The 21,449-nt window shown below is 45.4% G+C and overlaps 1 protein-coding gene across 15 annotated transcripts in view; it reads left to right on the top strand.

The window, feature by feature from the left end:
* BLTP1 (bridge-like lipid transfer protein family member 1) overlaps positions 1 to 21,449 on the top strand; it is a 1,831,302-nt gene that overhangs the window by 177,422 nt on the left and 1,632,431 nt on the right. For all 15 annotated transcript variants that reach the window (XM_086962202.1, XM_086962209.1, XM_086962198.1 and 12 more), the window contains one exon: positions 17,559 to 17,676. In XM_086962202.1, the coding sequence (XP_086818328.1) occupies positions 17,559 to 17,676 (118 nt within the window). The remainder of the gene's footprint in view (positions 1 to 17,558; positions 17,677 to 21,449) is intronic.

Here is a 21,449-nt window from a genome sequence, read left to right as displayed (position 1 = left end):
CACTGTAGAATCCCTTTCACTTAAATCTGGGCTTTCTTAACTTTATTGTAGTTGACTTTACTGCTTGATGATTTCTGACTGTGGTTATTAGTTACAATATCCATACCTGAGCTATTTTACAATAAAAGATAAATAAAAGTAGCTAAGTACTGTGCTTCCCCCTTTAAATCATTCTGTGTTAAGTTCCTAGCAATATTGTTCACATTTTGTGTTGGCAATCTCATGAATGATTCATCCCCTTGAAGATTAGGTTGAAGATCAGGTACAAAAAAACTGAGACCTTTGCACAAGATGGTTACCTAATTACGGATTTTCCACTCTTAGTAGGGAACTCTACAGTCACAGGGTTGTGCCCCCTCAACTGTGCCTCAATCAACATACTTCAAGCCACAGAAAGGAAGTAGAGTAGTGATTTAAAAGTGCCAGGGCAACATAAAAGGTACTTAATGGTTGTGGCAATGATGTGTGGTGGCTGCCATGTTAAAAACACACTTACTCCTGGAGGCCTATTGTTATGTAATTGAGTGGATAAAATTATGGGTATGGGGCTCAGAGAAGACTTTGTTTAAAAACACACAATAGAAAAAAAAGTTTTTAATTACCAGCGTGTTATAGACATTACAGTTTTAAACCAAAAACATGACAAATATTTTCCAAAAAGACATTATTTTGATATTGCCTCAGAGCAATATGATTTTAATGAAGCTACTTATCCTGGCATAAGGCAAGAAAAAGAATAAGCCAAGCTGACAGGCAAGGCGTTAGAGGAAATGTGGATCAAAAAATCCTTATGTTATGTTAGTGGTTTGTGAAGTGTGTGGCCGATACCTCTAAGGGTGTTTTGGTGCTCAAGGTAAAACTGGGTAAGAGCAAGCCTCATGGACAGAACAGGGATTTTAAAAGAGCCCGGTTTTGAGTTTTGTTGTTGTTAAATAAATTGATGTCACTGTGATAAACCAGCTGTTCCAGACACCACAGGAAAGATTAGAGAAGGAGCAGCAACCCATCTGAGATTTTTGATGGTAGGGAAGGCCTCAAACCATGAGTTGGGTGATTAACCCTGAATTTGTTTCTTAGGAAGTCACACGTGTTGACGATGACTCTGCGAGTTAGACACAAGGCTTTACATTGCCTTTGAGTGACATGAGGATTGTTAAGATGCACAGATACAGAGGAGGTAATGGAATATTCAGAGTTAGCCTAGCTGCTGAATTCCTAACACCTTGCAGATGTTGTTAGATAATCTGGCAATCTTAGGTAAATGAAGTTGCCATAATCTACACTTGAGGTAAGCATTAAGTGCACCTTTGTTTTCCTAGCTAAGATGGGAAGATGATGAATGGTTTTCATGAGCATAGGGAGAAAGGAAACACAACTCCTAGAGACTTGTTTATTTGGAATATGAAAGATCTTGATCAAAGATGGACCCGAGATTTTGGGCTGCTTGTGCAGAAGCAGGAGGGGGTACGAATTCACCAAAATTAAGTCCAGGCAATTGCTTGTTGGCCCAAGGTCAAAAGCTTGGTCACAATTAAGTGTGAGGCAGTTGTCCTTCATCCAGGAGAGTTGTTTATTGATATCTTTCTTAGGATTTTAGCAGGAAAAGGGAGCAGAGAAAACTTACTGCAATTGCTTAGGGTACTGGGATTGGCATTCGGTTTTATAAGAAGGGGAATGGCACAGGCATGCTTCCATGTCGCTGTGAAAGAAGCAGTGCAAATAAATAAATTGCACCATTGAGTGATTGCAGAGTACATGATATCGGGCAATTAAAACCATGTTGGGAAACCTGGATTGATCTGGGACCTAATTTAATGGACACCAGACGTATCGTACCTCCTTTAAGGAGAAGGTTTCAAATGTGAACAAAGAAATGTTTCCGGGAGGATCTATTCAGTCAAAGGCCAAGATGAAGGCATCCAATGTGAGTTGAGAGAAAGCCCACCTAAAGGTGAGTTGAGAGAAAGCCCACCAAAATGGTTGCAATTTAGTAAATTAAAAAATGAGGTGGATAGCTCAAAGCATAGCTCTTCTTACAGCGCAGTGGGCTTCCTGTAAGCCTTGGGATGCAGGAGGTTTTCAAAAATGACATCTGTGTCTTGAGACAAGTTGAAGGAAGTTGCAATTCTTTAATGTAAGTAGAAACTCCTTCCAGGGGTCGAAGTGTTGATATTCTAATAATAAGATGCCTAAACTGTTCAAGAACATCCCTTCTTTTGTACAGATTTTATTCTGACGCCATATATGAGCTTCAATCTAGGATCTAGTCCTTCACATTTGTTTAAAAAAAAATAAAATGTGTACATCTTCTAAAGCCTAAAAATACGGTTCTAATAAATTGCTTTTTGAAACTTAATAATTTTGTAATTTTATGAACAAATTTGTCAAGATTTTTTAACTCTGGATCTGAGTGTCAGTGACGAGCAAAATACTATCCACAACTTCAATCCGAAGGTATTCTGCTCTTCTGATGTCCTACATCCTCAGTGGGGTCTAACATTAAAAGGATCACAGGCCCAACATCACATAAACTTTTTAATGGTAAGTTTATACAACATATCTGGAGATCAGTATACGCTGTGCAGCCATTTTGCTGAATTAAAAGCAAACCTTGGTTAACTGTGTTTGGGAAATTAATGTTCGAGGCATGTGTGGCTGTACACATGCTGTGCATACTCCTGCCATGTAGTGTTGGACCTGGATGTGTGCAAATTGTTTTTCTTTTAAGAATTCTTCTCAAATCATAAAGTACTGCGACTACATCACTTGATTGCACTCCCTCCAAGATCCGTGTCCTCACCGCATCCTCTGCACTGTGGGCCTTCATCTTTGGTGAGCTGATTGAGGTCCTCTTACGACTCCTGTGATTTTTCCCTTTTGGTTCACCTAAGGGTCTTCTACTGCTTCAGTGTGCTTCCTTGCTTGCTCTGGGCCTGCTCTGACTTTCTGTCCCTCTCTCCTGCTGTTGGTGGGTCTCTTGGACCTTGCTGGTCCCAATGTTGCTCCTGTTTCGTCTTCCACATCAATTTCAGCTACCATGGCTTGTTGGTGCTACCAACTGACATCGAACACTTAGTCACAGACATCCGACCTGGGACAGCTTGTGCCCTGCTCCTGGTCTTCCTCAGCGTCGCCTGGTCCTCACAGCTGCAGCTACAAGGTCACAGTTGGCTCTTCTGACCCTCCCGACATTGGTGGGCATTGTGTCTTTGTGCCTCTCTAGAGTGGCATAGATTCTGTCCCATCTGATTGCAGGTTCTCTTCTTCCAGAATCCACCCTTGGATTCAACCGTACTTCTTCATCGTCTTCTCCAGAGGCATTTTCTTCGAAGCTTTCCATTGTCGTCTACGGAGTTTTCCGTCGTCTCTTCACCACTATGCACCTGGCTTCCCTGGTGTAGGAAACCTGGTTCCTGGGGCATTTACAAATGGAGTGGTTCTCCAACCTTTCGCCCTCCAAGGAAATTCTTCGGGCCGTCTGGGAAGGGTCCTTCTTCTGCAAAACTACAGCCTTGACTTCTGCCTTTACAACCGTTGGGCAGAGAGGCTGTGTTACCACTCTGCACACGGCCTCCGTGGGGTTCCTTGGTACTTACCTTGGGTGGTTTCTTGTGTCCTAGGCTCCTCTGGGTCTTCTGGTTTAAGTCCTGTTCTCCTTTGCAGTTCACGTTCCATTTGTTTAGTTGTTGGTTTGGATTCCTCCTGGAGACCACTAAATTTTGTGCTACTTACCTGATTGCCTTTGAAGTATTCTTATGTATTGTGTTAATATCACCGGGTAGGGGATATATCAATATGTTAGTGAGTGTAGTGTAATAAATAAAAGTATTTTTACGTATTATCACTGTGTTGTTCTTTTTCATTTAACTTGCACGACAGCTCAAAGTAATCTGCTTAACACACATTGAAGATAAGGCTGCTATCTACAGCTAGCACATTGAGAGCAGTCTATGGTTATCAAGGACCACTAAAATCACCATAATGGTTGCCTGGATTAGTGCAAGATGCACCACTTGAATAAGTGTGCACCATATACTAAGCCAGTATCCTATAACACCCTAACCGAGAGAGCTTGGTGGTCCAAGCTTCCACCTCCCATGTAAGTCCTGTTGCATTCCCTACCACTTCACCAGATAGGGAATCCAAGAGGCTGGACACCATAGGAAAGAAAATGTTTAGTTCCGCCAGCCTTGCACAGTGGTCTGTGAATGGTATGTGCCTTTTGGAGCTGCTACTCCCACACTCTGTGGGACTTGGTGTTAGCAGCTGCTGCCTATGGTCCCAGAGAACGCCCAGGCCACACTTTCCCAAGCTAATGCAGACGTGAGAGATGCAGCCTAGTTCACAATCCGATGTGGGCTGGATATGACCGGCTCGCTGGGCTGAGTAGTTTCTTTGTCGGTGGCCTTTTGGTGACACGCCTGGCTGAGGACAACTAGCTTTTCCGAAGATGTTCAAACATTGCTTATGTACATGGCCTTTAATGGCTGCCGTCTCTCCAGATACCAGGCGGATTCAGTCTTTGAGTGCTTGAAGGCCAGCAGGGCTATGGCCAGGTCCTGGGTCTTCCCATGGCCCCTTGCCAACCCTAGTCTGCCTAATGCTCCTTTTGTGGCCACAGATGTGGCTTCCAGCAGCAACTTTGCAAACCCTGCCACCACTGTGCGCAAGCTTCCCAGCCTCTGCGTAGCCGAGGACGCAGTACCTGCAGACCCTGTGGGTCAGGTAGACCGAAGTCTGGCCCGTCCACCCCCCACCTCCCCCCAGCAGCCGCAGCCTCTAAATTCCTTTAGTTTGCCCTCTCACCATCATGGGCACCCAGTGGGAGGCAGGATACACCATCATCTGTTAGACTGGAGGTTAATAATATCAAACCAGTAGGTTCTTCAAATTGTCTGCAGGGGCTACCCCCTCCCCTTCATGGCCCCTCTACCACCCATGCCACCCACTTGTGACAGGCTGATGGAGGAACATCTCTCCTTACTCTGCCAGGAAGTGACGGCTCTCTTGGCCAAGGGAGCTTTAGAGAGGGTGCCAGCACCAAATGTAGGTTGTAGTTGTTGTTCCCGCTACTTTCTGGCGAACAAGCAGGTCGGAGGCCTTCTTCCTATCCTAGACCTGCACCTTCTCAATTCCTTTCTCTAGAAAGAGAAGTTCAGAATGCTCATTCTCGCTCAAGCCCTGTGTGCCCTGGACCCGGGAGACTGAATGGTAGCATTGAACTTGCAGGACACATACTTCCATATTCCTGTCCTGCAATGCTCACTTTCAGTTTGCCATGCTCCCTTTTGGCCTTACCAGCGCCCCTCGCATGTTCACCAAGGTGATGGCTGTGGTTGCAGCTCACCTGCGGAGGCCAGGGGTGCCAGTCTTCCCCTATCTTGACAACTGGCTGTTGAACATAGGCTTGTCCCAGGCTGTCGTCTCCCACTTCCAGACTACAGCGGACCTCCTGCATTCAATGAGGTTCAATATCAACGTGCTGAAGTTACACCTGACTCATTCTCAGACACTCCCTTTCAGCAGAGCCTTTCTGAAAAGGTTGCAGTTTCGGCCCTATTATCCCGAACGGCAAGGCCAGGATATTTAGACTATGATCCTAATGTTTCAGCCTCTATCCTGGATTTGGGTGAAACTGACTCTGAGGCTGCTGGGACTCATGGCCTCTTGCATCCTGAATGTGACACATGCCTACTGGCATATGCAAGCTCTACATTGGGACCTGAGGTTCCTGTGGGCACAGCATCACAGGACTCTCTTCTACAGTGTCTGGATTTCGTAAGGAACAGCAAAAGATCTACAGTGGTGGTTAATGAACCGCAACTGGGACAGCGGCACCCCTCTCTCTTCCCCAACCAGATCTCATAGTGGTGACAGATTAGTCACTCCTGGTATAGGGCAGCCATCAAGGATAGGTGGAGATTAAAGCCTCTGGTATCTGGCGAAATCCAGACTCCACTTCAACCTGTTGGAGCTCCAGGTGATCCGGCTGGCATTGAAATCCTTTCTACCCTCTGTCAAGGGAAGGCTAGTCACGGACAACACCACCGCCATGTGATACTGCAACAAACTGGCCAGAGTGGGGTCATGAACCCTTTTCCAAGAGGCCCTGCATCTCTGGACATGGCTGGAATGTCATTGTATTTCCCTGGTGGTTCAACACATGGCGGGCTCTCTGAATGCCAGAGTGGGTCAAAGATGCTTAGTGAATCACAAATGGCATATCCATCCAGAGTTGGTGCAAGGTCTCTTTCAGCAGTGGTGAGCGCTTTGGTTAGATCTGTTTGCTACCACTGAGAACGCACAATGTCAACAGTTTTGTGTGTCGGAGTTTCCAAGGTGACTCGCTCTGAGGTGCTTTTTGTCTTGAGTGGAGCTCAGGCCTCCTGTACGCCTTTCCGCCCATACCACTCCTGCCCAGAGTTTTAAAGAAGATCAGGAACGACCAGGCCCAAGTCCTCCTTGTGACTCAGGACTGGGCTAGTAGAGTTTGGTGTCTCGAGCTGTTTAGCATGGCCTTCAGTTGTCCGATTAGGCTGCCACTTCATGAGGATCTTCTGTCACGGAAGCATGGGAAGATTCACCACCCGAACCGGTCAATGCTCCCTCCTTCATGCCTGGAGATTGAGCAGCGACAGTTGAAAGCTTTCAACCTTCCTCCCAAAGTCTGCGATGTTATCTTGGCAGCCCGGCGCCCCTCCGCCAAGACAGTACATGCCAGGCGTTGGAATACATTTGTGGCATGGTGTGCTGGAAAATTGATTGATCCCTTAACTGCTCCCCTTTTCCAGGTTCTTTTGTTTATTCTTACCGTAGCCCAGCAGGGATCTGCACCGGGCACTTTGTTATTTATCTGCCATCTCCGTTTTTCTGTGGCTGCCAGATTTGGCCTCTCTCTTCAAGTCCACTATTGTAAATAGGTTTCTTAAAGGTCTACAACATGTTTGTTATACCTCGAAAGGACCTTAACTTGGCTCTTACTTTCTTAATGTGCACTCCCTCTGAGCTGCTCCATTCTTGATCTTTTCGGCTCTTCACCAATAAGACTGCCTTTCTGGTGGCAATTGCATCTGCCAGGACGGTCTGTGAGCTACAGGCAATGTCCTCTCAGCGTCCCTTCATCTCTTTTTTTCCACAACAAACTGTTCCTTCAGACTTGAGCATCCTTCTTACCAAAGGTAGTCCCCCCGTTCCACGTAGGCTTGTCCATCACTTTGCATCTCTTTCACACTCCAACTCATCCCTCTAAGGGAGAGGAGAGCATTATCCTTTTACCTTCACCAATTAAAACCGTTCTGGGTAGACGATCATCTCTTCGTGGGTTGACGGTGCCAAGAAAGTGAAGGCTGTGCAGAAACTAACCATCTCCCAATGGATTGTGCTCTGGATTGAAAGCTGTGACCACTGTGTTAGCACATGGAGTTCCGGTCCTGGGCATCTGCCAGGCAGCAACGTTGGGCATCTCTGCACATGTTTACCAAGCACTACTACTTGGACAGTCACATCCTTAGGGATGAGCACTTTGCCCATTCGATCCGGCTGGACTTTAGTGTGAAATTCTTTCGTAGACCCACCTCCGGGGTGCTGTTGCTCTGGTATCCATTCTAAGGTAAGAAATCTGTGGCTAGAAGTCTTTATCAGATGAACAAGTTACTTCTGCCAGGCAGCAACGTTGGGCATCTCTGCACATGTTTACCAAGCACTACTACTTGGACAGTCACATCCTTAGGGATGAGCACTTTGCCCATTCGATCCGGCTGGACTTTAGTGTGAAATTCTTTCGTAGACCCACCTCCGGGGTGCTGTTGCTCTGGTATCCATTCTAAGGTAAGAAATCTGTGGCTAGAAGTCTTTATCAGATGAACAAGTTACTTACCTTTGGTAATGCCTTATTCGTTAGAAACTCTATCTAGCTGCAAATTCCTTACCAACTCACCCATCCTCCCCACTCTGCGAAGAGATTTCTAGGGTTAAGGCTGTTCCCCTTCCATGGCCTTAGTTTTCCACACCAGAGGTCAGTGTTCTTCGTGGCTCTGTGCTTCTGGCGTGGAAAGTACGTAGAGAAACAGACATCAGCGTGCTAGGGTGGCGCATATCACTTCCGGTGCGAATGATGCTGATGAAGCCACGCAGAGCTGAACTATGCCTCCTACCCACATGCAGGGGTACTGCTCACGAAAAAATCTGCGGATCCAGTCTGACACCTGGAGATAATTCTAAGGTAAGTAGTAGGTGGCTAGATAGTCTTTACCAGATAAGGAGTTACTGAAGGTAAATAACTTGTTCATTATCCAGAATGCCCTGCAAATCTCAAACTTTGCCTAAAATCAAGACCTTTGCCACAGTTCATGTGAGAAAGGCGCGTGCACAAACCAGCCACGTCACAAACCACCATTTGTCTGTGCCTCATCACACTTCGAGGGCTGCCACTCCCCCGCCCCCTGCATCTGTTTTCAAAGGAATGCGCTCCGCTCTCCCGCCTCCCCCACAGCAATGCTGAGAGCTTGTTATGCCTTTTCTTTTCCCACTATCTCTGGTCTGCCCCCGTACTCCCTGTCTTCGTTTATTTTTTCCCTTGTTTTAACATTTAGCTCTTACCCCTGCTTTCGTGTTCCTTGTTTTTCCAGCGGCCGCGTCAGTTTCATTTTATTCCGTGCCGTCTGTTTAATTTTTCTTATGTGCAGCGCATCCCTACGATCCCTTCCCGCTCACTTTTATTTTTTTCCCGTGGCCGCGTCAGTTTCATTTTATTCCGTGCCGTCTGTTTAATTTTTCCTATGTGCAGCGCATCCCTAGGATCACTTCCCGCTCAATTTTATTTTTTTTCCGTGGCCGCGTCTGTTTCATTTTTGTTACGTGCAGCGCATCCCTACGATCACTTCCCGCTCACTTTTATTTTTTTACCGTGGCCGTGTCCGTTTCATTTTCTTCCGTGTTATCTCACAAGCGCGGCCGGTCACTTTTATTTTCTTCTTGCAGGATTGGTCTGTGCATAGAAAAGTAGGGCCGGTGCTGCTTTGAGTCAGGTGGCACAGGGGTGGGCAATCCCAGTTAAAGTCAGCTTGCCAACCTAGTACCAGCACAGCTAATGTCAAGGCACTCAAGAAGATAAGGGCCCGCTTCCCAGCGTCATGCAGTGTCCATGGGTACAGAAGCACAAGCAGCCCCAACAGCAGTTTGTACTAGACGGTAGAAGCACAGCGCGTCCAAATGCTCCAAACGTGGCTCTCACCACACACTCGCATCGCACCACCCCCACAGCTTCATGGGGGCTGCCAGGGGTGTCACGGCACCACAGGGCATCACAGTCCATGGCCCATTAGATCACCACTCTACAGTTTGCAGCCGGGAATCGGCTCCACCTCCTCACCTCTCAGCACCGGATGTCAGCAGCTTAGCGCCAGCAGCCTTGCCTCTTGGGCCGTAGCCTAACTCCCAGCCATTGTAGGTGGGGCCCCCAGTCCTGCCACAATGCTGTTCGCAGTGGTGCCTTCTCCTTCAGGCACAGCAGGGCAGTCAGGAAGCACGGGAAGGGACTCTCCGGGCACACAGTAGGGCTCATCGTAGAATAATCACCAGATAAACGGGGCAAATAGCATAGCTCCCTTAGAGCACTCCCGCCATGATGGCTGCTCAAGCCACGACCCCCAACCTCCCTCATATTAAATTGTATTCATGTGTAGTGTTATTTAACCTACAGGATTTGGGGATTATTCACTATGGCTTTCCTTACATGATGTTATTGTATTCATGTGTACTGTTCTTTGATACACAGGATTGGGTTATTATGTGCTACTGTTTTCCTATGTGATGTTTTTCCTTGCAAGGTTTTTCCCCAAATTCTGATTTAACGCCTCAGCAGCCGGGTGAGCTGAGGGCTCAGACAGTTTTCAGGACTCCGTTGGTTTCGGGATGTTGTTAATCTCCTGAGTTTTATTTTTGACATTTTGCTACGATGGAGGTGCTCCAATTCACGATTTATTTTCATGAATTCATCCTGTACCACAAGTGGGAAAAATGTAAGCGAAGCACTATGTAATGTGAAGAAGGGGACACCTTAATCACAAATGTCACTCTGGAAGCCTTGCTTCGCACGTGCCCCATTACCACCTCTGGGGACATTGCTTTACACATACCAGCTCTCCCACCTCAGGATACAATCTCAGCGCACATTCAACTCCTAAAGCACTGTCTGACACGTACCCCTACCACCACCTCTGACTCTGCCAATCTACCGCCCTCACTCTACCACTCTACTGCCCTCACTCTACCACTCTACCGCCCTCACTCTACCGCCCTCACTCTACCGCCCTCACTCTACTGCCCTCACTCTACTGCCCTCACTCTACCACTCTACCGCCCTCACTCTACCACTCTACCGCCCTCACTCTACCACTCTACCGCCCTCACTCTACCGGCCTCACTCTACCGCCCTCACTCTACCGCCCTCACTCTACCGCCCTCACTCTACCGCCCTCACTTTACCACCCTCACTCTACCGCCCTCACTCTACCACTCTACCGCCCTCACTCTACCACTCTACCGCCCTCACTCTACCACTCTACTGCCCTCACTCACCACTCGACCACTCTACCGCCCTCACTCGACCACTCTACTGCCCTCACTCGACCACTCTACCGCCCTCACTCGACCACTCTACCGCCCTCACTCGACCACTCTACCGCCCTCACTCTACCGCCCGCACTCTACCACTCTACCGCCCGCACTCTACCACTCTACCGCCCTCACTCTACCACTCTACCGCCCTCACTCCACCGCCCTCTCTACCGCCCTCACTCTACCGCCCTCACTCTATCACTCTACCGCCCTCACTCTACCACTCTACCGCCCTCACTCTACCACCCTCACTCTACCACTCTACCGCCCTCACTCTACCGCCCTCACTCTACCACCCTCACTCTACCACTCTACCGCCCGCACTCTACCGCCCGCACTCTACCGCCCTCACTCTACCGCCCTCACTCTACCGCCCTCACTCTACCACTCTACCGCCCTCACTCTACCGCCCTCACTCTACTGCCCTCACGCCCTCTGCTGCTCTCTTCCACCCTGCCTCCTCCTCTAACTCCCTGTTCTCTTCTCTTCTCCTGTGCTGATCTGCTGCTCTCTTCAACCCGCCTCCTTCTTTAACTGCGTTTTCTTCTCCTGCGCTAATCTGCTGTTCTCTTCCACTGCCTCTTTCTCTAACTCCCTGTTCTCTTTCCTTGTGCTGATCTGCTGCTCTCTTCCACCCACCTCCTTCTCAAACTCCCTGTTCACTTCTCTTCTCCAGAGGTGATCTGCTGCTCTCTTCAACCCGCCTCCTTCTCTGCCTCCATGTTCTCTTCTCCCGTGCTGTTCTGCTGCTCTCTTCCACCCCACCTCCTTCTTTAACTCCCTGTTCTCTTCTCCTGTGCTAATCTACTGCTCTCTTCCACCTCACCTCCTTCTTTAATTCCCTGTTCTCTTCTGCTGTGCTGAACTGCTGCTCTCTTCCACCCAACTCCTTCTCTAACTCCCTGTTCTCTTCTTTTCTCCCTCTGCTGATCTGCTGCTCTCTTCCTCCGCCTCCTTCTCTAACTCCCTGTTCTCTTCTCCTGTGCTAATCTGCTGCTCTCTTCCACTCGCCTCCTTCTTTAACTCCATGTTCTCTTCTGTTGTGCTGTTATGCTGCTCTCTTCCATCCACCTCCTTCTCCAACTCCCTGTTCTCTTCTCCCGAGCTGATCTGCTGCTCTCTTCCACCCGCCTTCTTCTCTAGCTCCCTGTTCTCTTCTCTTCTCCTGTGCTGATCTGCTGCTCTCATCCACCCCACCTCATCCTTTAACTCCCTGTTTGCTTCTGTTCTCCTGTGCTGATCTACTGTTCTCTTTCACCCCGCCCCCTCTCTAACTCCCTGTTCTCTTCTCCTGTGCTAATATGTTGTTCTCCCACCCGCTTCCTTCCTTAACTCCCTGTTCTCTTCTCCTGTGCTGATCTGCTGCGCTCTTTCTCCCCACCGCCTTCTTTAACTCCATGTTCTCTTCACTTGTGCTGATCTGCTGCTCTCCTCCACCTGCCTCCTTCTTTAACTCTGTTTTTTTCTCCTGTGCTGATCTGCTGTTCCCTTACACCACCTCCTTCTCTAACTCCCTGTTCTCTTCTCCCATGCTGATCTGCTGTTCTCTTCCCCCCGCCTCACTCTGTAACTCCCTGTTCTCTTCTCCTGTGCTGATCTGCTGTTCTCTTTCACCCCGCATCCTTCTCTAACTCCCTGTTCTCTTCTGCTGTGCTGATCTGCTGCTCTCTTCCACATACATCCTTCCCTAGCTGCACACACACATACATACAACCACGCACACACACATAAAGCCACACACACACCACACACACAATCTCACACACAACCACACAATCACATCCAACCACCACACACCCAACCCCGCACCCAACCCCACACACAACCAACCACACACCCAACCCCACACCCAACCCCACACCCAACCCCACACCTAACCCCACACACCCAACCCCACACCCAACCCCACACCCAACCCCACACCCAACCCCACACCCAACCCCACACCCACAACCCCACACACACAACCCCACACACACAACCCCACACACACAACCCCACACACACAACCCCACACACACAACCCCACACACACAACCCCACACACACAACCCCACACACACAGCCACACACACAACCACACACACACACAATCGCATCCAACCACCACACACCCAACCCCACACCCAACCCCACACCCAACCCCAACCCCACACCCAACCCCACACCCAACCCCACACCCAACCACACACCCAACCACACACCCAACCCCACACACACATCACCACAACCGCACACACATCACACACACACATCACACACACACAACCACACACACAACCACACACACAACCACACACACACAACCACACACACAACCACACACACACACAACCACACACACACAACCACACACACACACAACCACACACACACAACCACACACACACAACCACACACACAACCACACACACAACCACACACACAACCACACACACAACTACACACACAATACCAAACACAACACAGGCACAACCAGACACACACAACCAGACACACACAACCACACACACAGCCACACTTACAACACCACACAAACACACACAACCATATACACACACACACAACCACACACACAACCACACCCAACCACACACACACAACCACACACACAACCACACACGCACAACCACACGCACAACCACACACACAACCACACACGCACACAACCACACACACAACTACACACACAATAACAAACACAACACAGGCACAACCACACACATCTATCTATCACCCTCACTCTATCCATCTTTCGCCTTCTCTCTAGCTATCTATCGCCCTCACTCTATCTATCGCACCACCACAGCATCACTCAGGGCCACCACAGCATCACTCAGGGTCACCACAACATCACTCAGGGTCACCACAACATCACTATGCTCTACCACAGCATCACTGAATGCTACAGCATCACTTGTCGCCACCACAACATCACTCCACGCCACCACAGCAACCATTCAACAACAACTGATTGAAATATGTTCTCTCAATGTTTCAAGCTTTATTACAAATGTCACAAAAAAATGTTAATATTTCACTTCAGTGCTTGGATTTTCGTCACAATAAAATACACTGAACATAATCTTCACAAACGTTATTTACAAAAGTTTAAGCTATTGCCATTATAAATGACAATAACTTTTATTTAAAAATTAATTATGCCACTGGGGGGCGGGAAAGGGTGTTCGGGGGGGTGGGGAGGGAGAGTTGAGGGTGCTGGGGTTTCTTTGTTACTGTTCGTATACGGATAAAATGTTCACCATTAGCTGTCCTGGAACACTGGGGACACGACACTGGCGGAGGCTCTCGCTGGTATGGTGGGAGCTTGGAGGTTGGGGATACCTGTCATGCACAGGGGTATTGTGATGTACCAGGGCTCTTGGGGTTTCTCCCTTCTGGACTCTGCTGAGACTCGTCCCTGGCAGCTCACGCAAGGACTGTTATAGACTTACTGTGCATGGCCCAGAGGTGGCTTGCGTCGTGGGGACGTACTGACCCCTTCCCTTAGCCATACTGCGAATGCGATGCTCCTTGTCTTATGGGCCCCCAGCGTGGGCAAGATGGCGGATTGTGCCCTGTTTTTTTAATGTGGACAACAATAAAATCTGTTTACAAAAAAAAAATAATAATTATGTAAAGAAATTAAAAGCCATTGTTATTCGTAATATCAATACATCTAAATCACGTAAATACAAAACATGTTGCATTACAAATGGTATATTTGTCACATTTGCAAAAGTTAAAAGTATTGGCATTGTAAATGACAAAGCTATTAATTTCGCTATTTTCAATACCAACACATAAATAAAAAATGTGTCATTTACAAGACCAATAGCTCAAACTTTCCTAATGCGAGACCTATTGCATTGCAAATGCTTGTTTATGATAGGAATAATCTTTTCAGGCATTGCATTCTAATGTGTTGAGGGGTGCCTCTTCCTCTGGCCTTTTTATTTCCTCTTTAAGAAGCAACAATTATCCTGCTTTTGACCATTTCTTTAACTCCTGTTGCCAGTTTGTAATGAACATATCTAAATTTGTATTTGTTTTTAACAAAAGGGCAATATAAATTCATTAACTACCTTTTATTATATTCCTCGTGTACACTGATATGTTAGACTTCATTGCACCACTTGTATTTGAATTTGGAAGTAATTGTTTTATGGTTTATATAACCGAAATAAAGATTTTGAAATTAAATTAGCTGTGCTGTGGTGGATTTCAATGCCATGGATATCATTTGTTTAGCCACTAGTTATTCTTTCTAGATCCAGAAATCTAGAACTGGCTTTATCTTTATGGGTGTGACCAAAGAGCCCCAGCAGACTAGTCTACACTCAATACATTTTGTCTAGCTCTGATTTGAATTAGAAATTGTTATTTTCTAGCCAGTAGTTGGAAATGACTGGACATGGCAAAGGCATGTGCCAGAACCTGGCATATTCCGATCCACCACAGGGACAGCTCAGTGGCGCTATATTGTAGAGTCTATGTCATATTTGGGCAAAAGTATGCCCTATGTATATTAAACTGGATATTCTTTAACCTCCTGTTTCTTGAAACTGTGTAAAGGTGGGCTATAGTTTTCTCCCATTTTTTGTCATTGAGTAGCCTTTGTGAGTGGTTTCCCTGAGCAGGGTTCATTTGATCAGAGGTTTTCTAATGATGTCCAGGAGAGCTCTATGTATCCATGTAAATAAATGTCTGTCTTTTCCAATAATATGATTGGTATATATAAACACTTTCCCAGCTCGGGGATTAGCAATCTTGTGTTGGCTGGCATCGCTCTACAACTGTTGCGTACATTGTGTTTATATTTGAGGGATTCCAAAAAGAGTGGCTCCCCTCAAAGGTACAAGAAGTGACAGCGATCACATTGCTCAAGCCAGGTGAACCAATGTACAATTGAGGTTCTTACAGGCCACTGTCCCTGATAAAATTGGAAACTAAAATCTTAACTGAAATTCTGACATGACGTGAGGCCTAGTATTGCCATATCAATCTGGCTTTCTACCGGAGAGATCCATGGCGGATACCTTAAGAATATGGTTTGCCATAACAAACAAGATTAACCTAGAGTTTAAAGCAGGTGCAGTGTTCTTCTTTACATTGTTGGAAGGTTTTGGGTATGGAATAGAGGATAATCAGCTGGATAAGACTACTATATGCCAGTGCCATCCCGAACATTACAGTCAATAACAAACTTCAGAAGCATACAATTAGCAAGTGTCTTGTTGCTCTTTGCCCTTGTCGTAGAAGTGCTGGCAATCATCCTTACAGAGAATCACTCAACCTATGGCATAAAATGTGGATCAAGGAGAATACTAAATGTATCACTGCATGTTGATAATGTTCACCTTATGGTCAAAGACAATTAATTTAATCTGAACGTAATAGGAGGACAAATCCAATATGGTAGGTTATCTGGGCTAATTATCTGGTCTAAACATTAATGATGTCACACAGGAAAAAAACAATTCAACCCGCATTGGAGTGCCTCAAAAAGTGGCAGATCACTCCAGTTAGGTATCTGGGTATAGAATATCATTGGGACATGGAAACAGTACTGATAGAGAATTATGGTACCAATATGACACATATAAGAATGCTGGTTGAAAAATGGAATAAGCTTCCAAAGTCAATGGCTGTATAGCACTCACCATAGCTAGACTTGCATAGAAAACTTAGGATCCCACTTTTAGTGAAAGCTCATATTTTGAAACCTATAGATATGTAGTTTATGGGATATATGTATAGATAATAAATGCATTACACTGCAGACATTCAAGGATGGGACTTTAGCAACACCATCAAATATACTATTATACTGATTGCAAGACACCATACATAAGCTACTTCCAACATCTACAGAGTCTCCAGATGCAGGGCAGTTATCTCCAGTCCCCTACTACTAATTTGATAATGCGTATGTATCATAAGATGTTAAATAACATAAAAATTGAAAATAAGTACATAAAGGAGAAATGGGATTTAGACCTAAGACCTAACATGCAGATACACAATGGGCATACTGCTGCCAACAAACTAAGGAGGTATTTCCTAATGGACAACACAGACCTACACATTACAAAGCTGCCCATGGAGTCTATTATGCACTGCTGTCACTTAAAGTGCCTCATACCAGACACTGACTTTCTCTGCTTAACATCAGAGTGTCCGCCCATTGGTGCATTCTGGGTAAGGGTACACAAATCAATTTTCAAAAATGATAGAAACCAACACATATAGGACTCCACTAATCACACAGTCAGGCTATGTGAAGGGTAATTCTAAGGCATTCAGGAAGTTCACAGTGATAGGATTACTATTGGCAAAATTGAAATTGGCTGTGACCTGGGGTAGAACACCAGTGCTGTGACTTCAAGTGGAAGTAAGTGCAAGAGATTATTGATCAGTATCTGACTAGAGGATACTGAATAAGTGTTAAAAGAGTATGTGATGCTTCCCCTAATTTATATGTATTGACCTATGTGTACATTTAACTTTGTCTGTCAATGGGCCATGCCACGAAGAAAACGCTGAAAATGTTTTCTAAATGGTTCAACATAAATTGCAACGATGAGGTTTAAAAAAAATCCCCCAAAAAATCATAGAGGTTCTCCTTGGGAAGTCCGTTTTAAAAAAATGAAGTAATCAATGAATTGTGGGAATTTAATCACAACTGACATGTTTTTTTATTGAGGACAGTGACTAATGTAATAAAAATATGCTTGACTAGGACAGACTGCAGACCAGCAAGCAAATTGTAAAAAGGTGTTCTTCTCGCTATTTAGATTTAAAAAGCAACACATGTAGTTGAGATATATTAAGAGGCAGTAGCATTGGTAAAACACTGTGTAGGACCCTTAGTTAAATACACTTATGCGGTACCCCTTGTTTCATGTTATAAAACTGTAAAATATTTCTAATTTCTTCAGTTCCAGATAAATGCCAGCTATCCACGGATTTGGAACATGCCTCAAAGTTGGCAGTGTGAGCTAGAGGTTTACAAAGCAACATACCACTTCATCTTTGCACAAAAAAGCTTCTTTACAGGTAATTTCCCCAAAGTACTTTTTTCTTCTTAATGGTTATATAGTTAAGGAGTTCACGTGTACATTTAAAAAAAGGCCTTCAACAAATACGAAACATAAAAGGCCATTACCCTTTAATGTAATGTACATTCAAATATGTAATAGTATCTACCACTGAGGTTGCCTTGCCTGCTCTGTAGTGTTCCAAAGTTAAGCGCTGACTATTCTTATGTTCCCCACGAGATTCAATGATTACTGTTAAGGGCGTAAGAAATTATGTCTTAGAGGAACTGCTGGTGAGTAGATGCATTCCATGCTGAAAGTTGTTGCCCAATTCTCTCTAGGCTTAGCATGTCACTGCGATCATGCCTACATCACCTCATGCTTCGGCAACCCAGCAGTCAGAATCGTCTGTAGCAAGCCCTTCTCTATCTGCTCCCTCTCTAACATCAGGTGTTGTGCTCTTGACTCCATACTACACAAAGTGGTTTTTGGCAGTCTCAAAATAGGACTCAAAACTAACATGCTGTGCACAACGTTTTTATATATGGCTACTGATGCCACTTGGGAAGGAGCTATCACTTCTGTCTCACTTTGAGGCACGGCTGTATCAGAAATCTGCCAAGCTTCAACCTGGACTATAGTGCATTAGTTTACCAAGCATTGCTTACTGGATATGAATCCTTGAAGTGCAGTTGATTTTGTAAGAGCTTCGCGGATTTTTCAGTAACCAGTGATTGGCTTTTTACTTACTTTGCATTCAATTGCAATGGCATATTCTGATTATGACTTCTTTCTATAGTTGGAGATTTGCAGGGGAAGAAATAAATGTATCCTAAATGAGGGGTTTTTCTGATGGCTACTTTATTCTCCCATAGATTCTCTATCAGTAGCCAGCTTACAATCTCTGTCAGCTAGTAGGTATTTTTTCGAAAAAAGGTTTTCAAGGTATGATTCTCTGTATTATGCTGTTTTGTCACGTAGTCCCTCTTTAGAAGGGGAATTAACATGAAACTAATTTTATGGGTTTTAAATGGATGCTTAAAGGAGCTGAGTCATCACATCCAGTGGCTCTTTGAGATTACAACCGGAGTCACTGTGGCACCGTATCGTGCTCATTTCTAGGATAAAATGTTTTTGGAATACAGACGGTAATAGCAAATCTGTGGAAAAATTGAGAATTCCTCAACAAAAGTTACTAAAAGTAAGTAACTTGTTCTTTATAAATTGATATGTCCACAGCAATTATTAATGCAAGGCTTTGAGCCACTAGGTTGAGCTCTTGGAATTGATTGGCTTTCAGGCAGATGGCTTACCAGAACACCTTTCCCTACATTTGACTTTAAAAAAAAAAAATCAAAATAGGTAATGTTTATGTTTGTTTGTGCGATTTGTAAAGCGCTCAAATACCCGGGGGTGTCTCGGCGCTGAGGAGTGGGCAGTAGACGAACAGAGGGCAATTAGCGTGTGAATAACCAAGTTTTCAGTTATTTTCTAAAAGTAATGAGGGAGGGACTAGTTTTGATGCTGAGGGGGAGAGCATTCCACAGTCTAGCAGTGGAGATGGTGAAACACCTGTCACCCCAGTTGGCCCTTCTTGTTCGTAGGACGTTGAGAAGATATGCAGAATTTGAGCGAAGAGTTCTGGGTGTTACATGTGGTCTGAAGGCTAGTTTGAGAAACTGTGGGCCAGAGTTGTTAATGGCCTTGTAGGCGATACACAACACCTTAAACTTAGTACGGCTCTTAATTGGTAGCCAATGCAGTTGGTTGATGTATGGGGAAATGGAGCAGAATTTAGGAATGCCCAGTAGGAGTCTAGCTGAGGCATTTTGCACCAATTGGAGCCTGTTAAGGACCTTCTCTTGCTCATTGAGGAGGAGGGCATTGCAATAATCGGTGCGTGAAAAGATGAGGGTGGAAATTAAGGTTTTTCCTGCAGAGGGGGTGTAACAACCGGATTTTTAGGACAGGCAGCTCACCAACCGTGGCTAACCCAGTCGCCACGTAACGACATTCTTCTCAGACCACTATTTACAAGATATCTAGAATACTCACCTGAGAAAGTGAAAAGAAGCTATTTACAAGCCTATGTAGTCAAACATACTACTAACATCTAAGGAATTCCATATCTTATCCTATAGTTACCTCACTTTAAGCTATATTTATAGTCCCGTAAGACTTTATCTTTATAATCTTTTACGTCACCCGACGATATCTTTATCTTATCTTATCTTTATCTTATCTTTAACGTCACCCGACGATATCTTTATAATCTCACGACTTTCTATGCTATGTGGGGTAGCTCTATCAACAATTTGGGCATTCCTGCTTAGGAGCCGATTTCCCTTCACCAGAGTGGAATCACCCATCGCTCTGTCAGCAAAAAGGGGCCCGACCTTCCTCCATAGAAACTAAGGGCCAATTATATGTTCTGTCTTGCAACCATCCTTGATCCTGAGTAGTGTACCTAGTTATCAACAGTTACCCGCAAGTGGGGGTGTCTCCCAGCCCTCTATACATCAGCAACTAGTTAAAAAGGAACCCTTTACTCTCTCTCAGAGACAATAAACAAACAGAATTTGACTGGGGTCTCTTTATTACAATGACAAGGATCTAAATGACTAATGCTCTATATAGCGCAATAATAGAATGCAATCACCAACACATACATTTATATAATGAACTGAAAAGTAAAGTGAATAATCATGGCATACAAATAGATAGCTGAAAGAAAAGTGATTAATTGTGACAAATAGATTGCTGAAATAAAAGTGATTAATTGTGAACAGATATAATAGAAACATTTTAAGAACACCTCACCCTATTAAGAAGGGTCCAACTCTCTGTCCCTCTCTGGTGGAATTAGGAATCTCTCCATCACCATGGCACCACCACCAACGGACCAACATCTGCTGTCTGTTCCTCTCTCTCTGGTGGAATCAGGACTCTCTCTCTCCTGCACCATCACCAACGTGCTAACTTCACTCCACTGGTTCAACTGCTCTAAAAGCTCCAACTGGCAGCTCCAACTCTTCCATCTGATTGGCAACTGCTTCTTCATTGATTGACAGCTTCACCTACTCAAATCCATCTAACCTCTCTCTTCAGTTCCATCTGATCTCTCCACTGCTGTAAACCATCTGACCACTCTCTTCAGATCCAAAAACCATCTGACAACTCTGCTCTTCTGTTCTCTGATAATATGGGAGGCTCTCTGCTCATGGAAATTTCCAGCAAGCACCCGGCCTCCCACCGAATTCCTGTGCCAGCTCCAAGGCTCCAGTGGCCACTTGCATGTTGCGTCTAGACCCAAGAGACAAACACATTCCTTCGATAAGGGGCCAGTCCTCACCGGTTTCTAACTAGTGAAAAACAACTTAACTCTAAACATCACCTTTACCCTGCAAGCGCCTCAGTCAGCAGAGGCAAGACAAAGATGGCTGCTCTGTAGTTTAGGCCTTTAGGCCAGAAAAGAGGCAAAGAAGGCACAGAATCATGCCAAAGCCAATAGGCAAACCCTACAAATAGGCTGAAATTAAGGATTCATAGCAATATATTGAGATGGCATGCCAAAGCCAATAGGCAAACCCAACAAATAGGCTGAAATAAAGGATTCATAGCAATATATTGAGACGGCATGCCAAAACCAATAGGCAAACCCTACGAATTGGCTGAAATAAAGGACTCATAGCAATATACTGAGATGGCAGTGGACTACTATATATCACTAATCCAAATAGGGCAAATTATCCTGTCGCTACAGGGGGGGGGGATGAGGGAGAAGCTTTATTT

This window comes from Lissotriton vulgaris, chromosome 3_1 (genome assembly GCF_964263255.1).
Source record: "Lissotriton vulgaris chromosome 3_1, aLisVul1.2, whole genome shotgun sequence".
In the NCBI taxonomy this organism is placed as follows: Eukaryota; Metazoa; Chordata; class Amphibia; order Caudata; family Salamandridae; genus Lissotriton; species Lissotriton vulgaris.
This window is presented reverse-complemented; position numbering and strand designations above follow the sequence as displayed.